Source organism: Physeter macrocephalus, chromosome 16, assembly GCF_002837175.3.
Source record: "Physeter macrocephalus isolate SW-GA chromosome 16, ASM283717v5, whole genome shotgun sequence".
Lineage (NCBI taxonomy): Eukaryota > Metazoa > Chordata > Mammalia > Artiodactyla > Physeteridae > Physeter > Physeter macrocephalus.
The window spans coordinates 61,455,649-61,467,516 of record NC_041229.1 but is presented as its reverse complement, the minus strand read 5'-3'; the positions used below and the strand labels follow the sequence as shown (position 1 = coordinate 61,467,516).

Sequence of the window (11,868 nt, the reverse complement as noted above, 5' to 3'; positions counted from 1 at the left end):
GTGATTCAGTAATGCATATACATGTATCTATTCTTTTTCAAATTCTTTTCCCATTCAGGTTGTTACATAATATTGAGCAGAGTTCCCTGAGCTATACAGTAGGTCCTTGTTGGTTATCCATTTTAAATGTAGCCACCATTCGTAGTATTGATCAGAGCTTCTCCTTTCCCTTCCTCAGGGTTCCCTTCGGCACTGCACCTCTGGTTAATTCTCTACTTTCACTTTCCTTCCTTGAAATTTTCCATCAGTGTAAACACCAAGGTCCAGGAACTAAAAAACCTTTTTCAACAGGCTTTTGGTAAGAATCTCTGAGGTGTTAGAGAATGTTGGTGTGTATAAATGAAAAGTGCATGTTATTTGTCCTCAGATATTTGAGTGGTGTGGAGGGAGACAGAGGGGTACAAAATCTATGTGTAAAGGGCTACAAAGAAACTATATATATATATATATAGTTTATATATATAATAATAGAATTATTATATATTATATAATATATAATATATTATATAATAATAATAGAAGTTGCATTCTCAATGAACTAACTACTTCATTTATCTTACTTTCCTTCTGAATTCATAATCTTTCCCCAGACAAATAGGTATGCTACAGTATGTTTCATTTCTGTCTTGCTCTTTTCTTTACTGACAAGCTTGAAATGAACCTTTTAGCTACATAGTCAGCCCTCCCTATTTACACTTCCTCACTTACGAAATCTTCAACTCCTTTCATTCTGGTTTCTATTGCCACCAGTCCAATGAATTAGTCATGTTCAGATCACTAATGATACCCTTTAAAAAAATTTAATGGCCATTCATATTCTCATGTTATTAAACTTCTGCTTAGCTGACAAGTTGGTCCTGTGCTCCTTAAAATTTTCATTGAGAAAGCAACTTCTACATTATGCTATTGTTTTGCTTTTCTTACACTGGTACCATACTGAATTAATTTGTTGCACATTTTTAATATTGTAAGGTTACTACCTATTGTTATTCTTGAAATCAATTAAACAAAATTACCTCTTGTATCTGCCCAAGAAAATAGTCAAGAAAAGACTTCTCAGCTGAAGATTCATTGGATGGCATCACCCAGCAACTACTCCACTGCTCCAGTCTCTGAATTCCTCCTCATCTGCTTCCCTAACTATCAGAGTTGGCAGCACTGGCTGTCCCTACCCCTCAGCCTCCTCTTCTTTCTGGCCATGGGGGCCAGTGCCACCCTCCTGATCACCATCCAGCTGCAGGTCTCTCTGCATGAGCCCATGTACTACCTGCTCAGCCTCCTCTCCCTCCTGGATATGGTGCTCTGCCTCACTGCCATCCCCAAGGTCCTGGCCATCTTCTGGTTTGACCTCAGGTCCATCAGCTTCTCTGCCTGTTTCCTCCAGATGTTCATCATGAATAGTTTCCTTGCCATGGAGTCCTGCACATTCATGGTCATAGCCTATGACTGCTACATGGCCATCTGCCATCCACTGAGGTACCCATCCATCATCACTAACCACGTTGTGGCCAAGGCAAGTGTCTTCGTTGTCATACGAAATGCCCTTCTCACTGCACCCATTCCCATTCTCTCTGCCCAGCTCCTCTACTGTGGGAAAAATGTCATTGAGAACTGCATCTATGCCAACCTGTGTCCAGCTCTCCTGTGACAATTTCACCCTGAACAGAATCTACCAATCTGTAACTGGTTGGACCTTACTAGGCTCAGATTTCATCCTCATCTTCATCTCCTACATCTTCATCCTAAGAGCTGGGCTCAAGTTCAAGGCTGAGGGGGCTGCAGTCAAGGCTCTGGGCATGTGTGGCTCCCACATCATCCTCATCCTCTTGTCCAGCACCATCCAGCTGGTTGTGGTGTTGACAAATGTGGCCAGAAAGAGCATCCCCATGGACATCCTGAGCCTGCTCAATGTTCTTCGCCACTTCATATCCCTTGCCTTGGACCCTATTGTACATGGGGTTCAAACCAAAGAGATAAAACAAGAAATTCAGAAATTGCTGCAGAGAGGGATGCGAATACATAAAATAGATTTCTAATTCTCTCTCCCCTTCCTTCTCAGTGATTTTGCCCAGACATGAGCTAGAGAAAAGCCTGACCCAGGTTTCTTCCTTTATTCTTACCTGTTTCAGGATGGGGTAGACAAGAAGGGGAAACTCATTTTTCTTGAGGAATTGCTTTGAGCCTGGGCAATTATAGTGAAGTAATTTAATCTTCACAACATTCTTGTAGGTACTATTACTTCCATTTTACATAGCAGAAAAAATATAATTTTAAGAGAACAAACTGCTGGAGATCATATATCTGGGAAGTGATAGAGCAGAGATTAAAATCTAGGCTCTACAGCCTGGTGTCTTTCTAGAGAAATACCCCTTCTTGTGCAATTGAAGCTGGAAACCAGGCCTCTACCCTACTCTCCTTTGCTTGTGTTTTGTCCTTCTGGATGTCCATAGGTATTTCCTGCTTGTACCTACTATTTTGAGAGCCAGGGGGTTCTCAGAGAAGGCAGAGTCCTATCTGACAAAGCATCTGCAGGACCACAGGGAAAGAGCACTCATAATAATATAAAGCAATGCCAGCCTCCTACTATGTCCTACACAGCCTCACAACCTTCAGGGAGTCTAGAGAATGAAGATACAGGTTGAGAGAGGGGTATGGAGGGGGGATACCAATGGGGTAAAAATTGGGAAATCAGGTCAGTGGGTTGACCACTTCTCCACTTGTTTAAGCTGCACATGCAGTGAACCGAAAGTCAAGTCTTATTTGTTGACTCTTCCCAAGAGCTCTAGTCGAAGGTGGGAAGACACAGCACAGTGTCAGGTTTCTGCGTAACAGTGGGTCCAGTCAGGAGGAAATAAATCCCACTGAATTTAAGGTAAGCACTTGAATTAAATAAGAATTTAAGGTAAGCACTTAATTAAATAAGTATTGGAGACTTGAAAACCAAAAAAAAAAAAAAAGGGGGGGGGATGCTGAGGTAACACAGAGATAGTACCTGCAGGAAGAAACTTATACATGGAATTCCTTGGTGGTCCAGTGGTTAGGACTCCACATTTCCACTGCAGGGGTCACAGGTTTGATTCCTGGTCGGGGAACTAAGACCCCGCATGCTGCGTGGTGTGGCCAAAAACAAAAAACACTGGTCATTAAAAAAAAAAAGAACCTTATACTTGGGAAGCATTGGGTTATTAGGAGACAGCAGGTTGGCGGTGGGCTCGTTGAACTACTCTCACAACTCTGAGGGGGGGTGCTGCCTCTGAATGCTACTAGCGTCACAGGACCTCCGAGAATGTGCCCTTACAGCCTGGACTGAGACCTCTGAGGAAGGACTCTATCCTGCTGCTGGTATCTCTTAGGGAGTTCAGTGGGGCTGATTTGATCCTGGGAGTTCTAAAACCCAAACAAAACCCAAACCCAAACAAAATCCAAAACCCAACCAACAAACCAACCAACCAACCAATCCTGGAGGCTAAAACCAATTCCACTGCCAGGAGGAAGAGTCATTGCTGAGGGAAACCGATGAGAGGAAGAGACAGGAGGGAGCAAATATCCCCTCCCCTGCTTCAACCTTCCAGTCTTTCTCTGTTGCTCTCTGTAGGTGGAAACTAAGAGGGAGCTGGCTGACCAAGGGTCCTATAGACTAAGTCCCAGCATCACAAGATGTTTGGATGGGAGGGTCTAGGGCTGAGAGACAAGAGTTAATTATTGGCACAGCTCCAATTGCTTGAGTCTGAAAACTTAGTACCACATGAAGGACAGCTATAGCAGAACCCTGCAGTACAGTATGCCTCTCAGTTAGACAGAGACAGAATCAAGTCCTCCGGTGCAGACAAAAAAAGAGATGTGACAATGCTATAGGGGCAGCTTTCATAGTTGGGAAAGAATTTGGCATTAAAAAATGTACTTAGTAGAGATCTTTGAACACTGTCTTGAGTGGATAGAATGAAGTAGCATAAACTGAAGGCATTTTAAGTTGGTGGGGTATAAATGTACAAACTTCCAGTTATAAATAAGTATCAAAGATGCAATGTCCAGCATGATGACTATAGTTAACGCTGCACAAACACTGGTATATTGCAAGTGTTCAAAATATTTGAGCTTTTAATTTCATGATTATTACTATAATTATTATCAATATAGAAGGACATTGAGATTGTTAGTATCATTAGGCAAGTGGTGTTGAAGTTGGCCCTTCTGTCCTCTGAGGGACAGGAGGAGATGGTGGTGCATAAAATTCTTCCGGCATCCATGAGATGGAGAGAATTCCTATTAAAGAATTCCTTTTTAAAAAAATGATAAATACTGAATCATACCTGTGGCTCTGCCTTGAGTAAATGAGAAGCATGTCTGAGGGCATTAAGAGCCCCTTCTTGTAGGGAAATGGATGTCATTTTTCTTTGGCATTAAGCCGGCAACAGGAATGGCAACAGGAATGGAGATCAACTGCCCCACCCTGTGGGGATTAATGCTATGGGAACTGCACAGCAGAGTTGTGTCTGCCCTTCAAGACTGGGCTCTTTGAGGCAAGATTGGCAAAGGGGAGGGTTCTGTGGGGATTAAAGTAACTGCTACTCAATGCTGATGTGGGTTCCAGGGGCAGATTCTTCTAAAGCCACACTCAATAACAGTGGGAAAGAAAAATGACATCCATTTCCCTACAAGAAGGGGCTCTTAATGCCCTCAGACATGCTTCTCATTTACTCAAGGCAGAGCCACAGGTATGATTCAGTATTTATCATTTTTTTAAAAAGGAATTCTTTAATAGGAATTCTCTCCATCTCATGGATGCCGGAAGAATTTTATGCACCACCATCTCCTCCTGTCCCTCAGAGGACAGAAGGGCCAACTTCAACACCACTTGCCTAATGATACTAACAATCTCAATGTCCTTCTATATTGATAATAATTATAGTAATAATCATGAAATTAAAAGCTCAAATATTTTGAACACTTGCAATATACCAGTGTTTGTGCAATATACCAGTTAAGAGGACCACAGGTTCTCACAGAATTGTCAAGCCCAGTGCAGGTGGTTCAAGGAACGGGACACAGTGGTCCTAAGATAGGCTTTGTGGTGAATTACATGTAGATAAAGAGGATGAAGGAACAGGATAACTCAAAGAGCCGCTGCTGTAAGGTATATTTGAAAGTTGCTAAGAGAGTAGATGCTAAAAGTTCTCATCACAGGAAAAAAGCATTTTTCTTTTTCTTATTTTTGGTACCTATATGAGATGTTGGATATTAAAGAAACTCTTGTGGTAGTCATTTCACAACATATGTATAACTTAAACTTATAAGTGCTGTAGGTCAATTATATCTCAATAAAACTGAAAGAAAAAATAAAATAAATAAAATGGTGGGATACAGATGTTTTCTCAGTTTAACTGAGATCTGTGAAGAATCACGGCGCTACAATAGGCTGACTGTAGTCCAACTGTCCTGGAAGGGGTGCACTAAGAACATGAGAAGGGGGGAGAAGTGACCTACCAAGGCCACTTACTTTACTCCCCGGTTTGCAGGTTCGTCACATTTGCATGAGGAACACAGAGCCTTTTGAGAAAGAAGATCTGAAACCACTGAACACTGCTATTCAGGATCAGAGCAGATTTAAATCAAGATGCAGTGGCAAGAGAGAGCAACAAGTTCCCTGGAATTAAATTATCTGGAGGAAAAAGGGAGTCTATGCTGGTGACCAATGCCCATAACAAAGACCGAAATATTGCTGAGGGAACAAAACTATGTTATGTTTTCCACAGTGGAGTTTGGGGGCCTCTTAGTACACGGTCAGCTGATACTCTGCTGTGCTTCGGGATACATTCTAAGCATACGGGTGTTAAGGATGAGAGCTGTGACCTCAGAGGCGGACTGTGGAACCTCAAGGCTGTGCAGCCAGGGAGTCTAAACAGGATGGTATTACTGCAAGGAGTAGAGAAACGCTTCGTTGCTGACATGTCAATATTGCCGCCCTGTGGCTATAAGTAGGAATAGCTATACTTTAGTTCTCAACCTCTGCTTGTTTCTGAAAGGGGACTGACAACTCTGAAAAACTGGCGTTCCAACGCTCAGGGGGAGTGGTAGTGAGTAGCTTCAAGAAGAATATACTGTACTTCCTGCTCATAAGCATGTGGGGAGCTGAATGATTCATTTAAGAAATAAGGGGCTTCCCTGGTGGCGCAGTGGTTGAGAGTCCGCCTGCCGATGCAGGGGACACGGGTTCGTGCCCCGGTCCGGGAAGATCCCACATGCCGCGGAGCTGCTGGGCCCGTGAGCCATGGCCGCTGAGCCTGCACGTCCGGAGCCTGTGCTCCGCAACGGGAGAGGCCACAGCAGTGAGAGGCCCGTGTACCGCAAAAAAATAAAAAAAATAAATAAAAGGGATATAATTTATTCTCTGGTTTCCTTTTTTCTTTTTTTTTTTCTGGTTTCCTTTTTTTCAGTGACATTTAAAAACAATGTCAAATCAATAGCATGAATCAGGTATTCATAAGGGTATATTGTATTATTATATTTAATAAGATGTTATATTAGCAGTATTTTGCTAAGGGCTCTATGTAATAACAACACTTATTTATTTCTTCATCTGTGCAACCAAAATTTAGTTATTGAGTGCTTTACGTGTGATTAGCACAGTAGTGATTAGCATAGATGTTACCAAGAGGTAAACTACTTTCAGAGAGATTATGGTCAAAATAGCCCATGAATTATCATTAGTCCCAATTTTGCAGGCTAGGCAACTGAGTAAAAGGATAAAATTCTAATGGTCGTTCAACTAACAGGGACAAGGATGAAGAGAGAGAAATTAGGCATATTTGCTACTAAATCTACTTGTCCTATTATATTGTCTAGGGATTGAGCTATACTTTTTGACTTCAGTTAGATAGATTTGTAGTTTTCTGAAGTTTTTCATGTTTCAGATTATAGATAGCAAAGGCAGTGTACATCAAAACCCGTCATATATTGAATTAGTAAATACACGTAAAGTTAGTTACTACAATAAAGATATCACAGGAACTTAGCACAGTATAAGTTTACTTCTCATCCACATCCTGATTTCAATGCATGCGGGCTTTGCTTCATGTCAACATTTAGGGACCCATGCTTCTATCATATGTGGGTATTCCACATTACCCTTTGAGACCTCCACAGGTCCTTTTGAATCTGGCTGTCACACAGCGAAGGGAGAGAAAGTGCAGGGTCGTGTGGGATGTTTCAGGGGCCAATCTGGGAGAGAGTTACGTCATTTTCTCTATCATTCCATTGACCAGAATCCTCACATAAATCTAGCTGCCTAGAGGAGAGGCCAGGTGACTAAATATTTATTTCTTAGGAGAAATGACATAAGAGAGACTCTCACATGTAAAACGTTCATAACCTCTTCCCAAGTGAGACTACCCAAACTCTCATCTAGTCACTGTATGCTGCACAGAGTCCAAGATCTCCAGGAGTGTGCGGTCATCTCCATCCTGATGTGGTTCCTCTTGGACCAATCATCCTCCTTCTCCCACTACATATTTAATGGTGGAGCAGAAACTGGGTACCAGCCATTAAGATTCCCAGTTGAAAGTGAAGCATGGAATACATTTAGCAGGAACTTTTCAATAGTAATGCTGGAATACTTTGGGGGCAGGCATCGCAACATTTTGATCTCCTGACAGTTGGGGAAGATCCCTGACTAGACACTGGTTATGTTCTCTGGGACAACGTCTCCTGGCCATTGTTTTCTATATCCCCTTGTTCTGCTTTTAGGTGGTTGTGCCTTCGTCAATGTCCCCAATGACATTAAATGAAGCAGGCATTGGAGCATGTGACTTCTTTTGCAGGTACCATATTTGCAACCTGTTTCCTGCTTATAAAATATTAGAATCAATAACTATTTTAATTCTTTATCAAAAGCTTTCTTTAAAAGCCAAGCTCATGTTTCTTTGGCAATGAACCCCCTCAAATACCTAACAGGTTTCTGATATATTAGTATTAGGTCAATTCCTTGTGCTAGAATCACAGTGTAGTGTAAGCACCCGACAGTTAGCTTTTTTGATTGTAATGTAAGTGCCTAACATTAAGCTTTTGATTGCTGAGGCATCCATTTTAAAGACATTCATCTCCTGCAAATCAAAACTACAATGAGATATCACCTCACACCAGTCAGAATGGCCATCATCAAAAAATTTACAAACAATAAATGCTGGAGAGGGTGTGGAGAAAAGGGAACCCTCCTACATTGTTGGTGGGAATGTAAATTGATACAGCCACTGTGGAGAACAGTATGGAGGTTCCTTAAAAAACTAAATATAGAACTACCATATGACCCAGCAATCCCACTCCTGGGCATATATCTGGAGAAAACCATAATTTGAAAAGGTACATGCACCCCAGTGTTCATCGCAGCGCTATTTACAATAGCCAGGATATGGTAGCCACCTAAATGTCCATCGATGGGTGAATGGATAAAGAAATGTGGTACATATATACAATGGACTTACTCAGCCATAAAAAAGAACAAAATAATGCCATTTGCAGCCACATGTATGGACCTAGAGATTGTCATATTGAGTGAAGTAAGTCAGACAGAGAAAGACAAATATCATATGATATTGCTTATATGTGGAATCAAAAAATGGTACAAATGAACAAAACAGAAATAGAGTCACAGATTTAGAAAACAAACTTATGGTTACCAAGGGGGAAAGGTGGGGGAGGAAAAAAAAAAGAAAGAAGAGAAGAAAAAGGCAGGGAGGGAGGGAAAGAGGAAGACAGGCTATAAAAAAGAACAAAGAACAGATATTAAATTAATGTTTTTATGTACGTACATAATTGAATTAAAAAGTCAGTGAAATAATTACTTTTATCTGTGTTTTAGACAATGAAACTGAAATATGGGGAGTTTAACTGCTCAATTCATACAGCTGGCAATAGCCCAGCCAGGATACTAAACCTGGCTTCCACACCTAAAATCCAAGTCTCTTTACACTGAAAGTGAGTGTCTGGAGGCTCTTTCTCAAGAGTATATGGCATATTGATCAATCTGTCACTCAGTGGAGAGTAGGAAGAATGAGGCATAGTGATCAGTATAACATATTTATTATTTGGTGAACTAAGCAATCCATTTGGCTAGGAAAAAAAGACTTTGCTGGGCCTTCCCTGGTGGCGCAGTGGTTGAGAGTCCGCCTGCCGATGCAGGGGCCACGGGTTCGTGCCCCGGTCCGGGAGGATCCCACGTGCAGCGGAGTGGCTGGGCCCGTGAGCCATGGCCGCTGAGCCTGCGCGTCCGGAGCCTGTGCTCCGCAATGGGAGAGGCCACAGCAGTGAGAGGCCCGCGTACCACAAAAAAAAAAGACTTTGCTGCAGAAGGAAAGTGAAGTGATAATACTAAGCAAGGTAGTATTTTCCCACAACAGGAAAAAAACATCTCAGAAATATCTTCTTGCTGATACTAGTTGGCTGGATAAATATAGTACAGAACTTCTCAGACTCCTTTTAAGTCAGTAGTGTATCTGGGAAGTCAAGGAGACTGCTCTCACCTCAGCCGTGAGGAAGCAAGACACATGGACCCATAAATATCCCCCTTTCGGCTCAATCTACAGACAAATCAATATTTACTTTTACAGGAGTAAGCATAGGCCTTAGGAAACTCTCAGCCTATTTCTCAAGCAGGACACAGTTCTTAATTCTATTGTAAACATCCAAGTAAATGTAATCGATTCAGTGACTTTGTTGAGGAAATCCACCAAGGTCTGTTTGTCCCTAGAATATTGACTCCTCTAGTCTCCCTTCCCAATTATGTCCCAACAACAGTGTCTCCTGACAGACAACTGCATAAACTCAAAGGCTGAGTAGAAAATCATTGCTTGCTTGAATCATATACAGGACTCCTGATATCACCATGGCAGAATGGCAAGGCAGGTCTCAGGAATACATTTAGATGGTCTTGGGCTGGGGACTGGGTCTGGGGAAGGATTCAAATCCCTGCACCCCATCCATTGAACTTCTATCCCTGAGATGCAGCTTACCGACGTTCCACCAGGTGCCTTCTCTTCCTTCCTACCACAGGTGATGGGGGGTGACCGGAAAACATGAAACGGATCTAAAACTGTCCCTTTGCCTCTCTCTCTTATGAGTTTAAAATAAAAGATGGTGAATTATTTAATAAAACATCTATAAGAGGCAAACAAGATGTAGATCAGGCTCTAGGGCAGACAGTGTCTCAGAGAGACCGGGAGAATCACAGAAACCTCCAGAGGTTCCCCTACCACTTCTCACCATTCTCACTCCACAAGTTGGATTGTAGCTTGGTAATCAATGTATATATATGATAGAGTCGAGGCTAATTTTTCCAAACAGAATTCTTTTTCCTCGTAAACACAAATAAATTTACATTTTCAGACATACCTGCTGTTGTGTGAGGCTATAAGACTAAGCCTGTCCAAGGGAATGGCATGCACCTCTTCCAGCAATGGCTTTTACAACCTCCTTGATGCCCTCTGCGCTCTATCCTCTTCCTCTGATTAGTTGCAGATAATCCACCGGAAGACACGAACCCATGGAAAATGGTGGAACCACACAGTGGAGGAGGCTAGGACCCTGAGTGACTTCAAGGAAGAGAGCTTTCCCCTTCCACATTGCATTGGACTGGATGTTATTAAAAAATATAAAATTGTTTTGTGTTAAATCACTGACAAATTGGAATTGATTTTTTGATAGCTGGAAGGTTATTCTAACTAAGGCTGCAGACAATGAGAAAATTGACATCCAGTGCTAGAAAGATCACCTAACAAGTTGACATGTCTACTAAATGGCAATTCTAGGGAAAAGGTTGAAAGAATTCAAAATAATAGTGTGTGTTTGCTATTGTTGATTTCACTTGACAAGTTATTATGAGAAATAAATGAGGTTAGCAGAAAGTTAGCTAGTTTTCAAGCAGAAATGAATCATAATACATAAAGGCCATAAATATAAAGCCTTGAAGAATTTTCCTAGTACTTGGGAAGTCAAAGGTTAAGAGAAAGATTTAGAATGCCTTTAAGTAACAAAGACTCATAGAAAGCAGCCCTGAGAAGCGACTACATTATGTGGATAGCTGTCCTACTAAAGTCTGATAGCCTTAGGTAGACACAATTATGTAGAAAAGCAGCAGCATGGGGAAAGCAAAAAGACATTAAAAAATGGAAAAAAAAATTAAATTTTACCTAAGAAAATTCTTGTTAAGTTTCAAGAGGGTTCATTGCCAAAGAAACATGAGCTAAGCTTTTAAAAAAGCTTTTGATTAAAAATTAAAACAATTTTTAATATTTTACAGACATGAAGCAGTCTCCATATGTAGTATCTGCAAAAGAAGTCACATTCTCCAGTGTCTGATTCATATAAGGCAATGGGGGACATTGAAGAAGGCACAATCCCACATATGCAGAAAAAGGGACATAGAAAACAATGGCCAGGAGAGATTCTCCCAGAGTCATATCCAGAACCTAGTCAGGGAACTTATTCTACTGTCAGGAGATAAAAGTATTGCAAGGCCTGCCCCCAAAGTATTCCAGAATTACCACTGACAAGTTCTTGCTAAAGGTATTCCATGTTTCCCTTCAACTGGGAATCTTTTTGACTGGTATTCAGTTTCTGCTCCACCATTAAACATGTGCTAGTAGGAGGAAGATGACTGGTCCAAGAGAAACCACATCAGGACCTGATGGAGATGACCACATACTCCTGGAGATCTTGGACTCTATGCTGCATATAGTGGCTAGATGAGAGTTCGCTTAGCCTCATTTGGGAAGAGGTTACGTATGTTTTACATGTGAGGGTCTCTCATATAATTTCTCTTTTTTTTTTTTTTTTTTTTTGTGGTACGCGGGCCTCCCTCTGTTGTGGCCTCTCCCG

The 11,868-nt window shown here is 41.5% G+C and overlaps 1 protein-coding gene across 1 annotated transcript in view; it reads left to right on the top strand.

Moving 5' to 3' along the window:
* FHIP1B (FHF complex subunit HOOK interacting protein 1B) overlaps positions 1–2,090 on the top strand; it is a 49,097-nt gene extending 47,007 nt beyond the window's left edge. Inside the window, 3 exon segments of the mRNA XM_028501161.1 lie at positions 179–298; positions 1,035–1,632; positions 1,634–2,090. Of these exon segments, the coding sequence (XP_028356962.1) occupies positions 179–298; positions 1,035–1,632; positions 1,634–2,036 (1,121 nt within the window). The 3' untranslated portion in view covers positions 2,037–2,090.
* Positions 2,091–11,868: the final 9,778 nt, after the last annotated feature.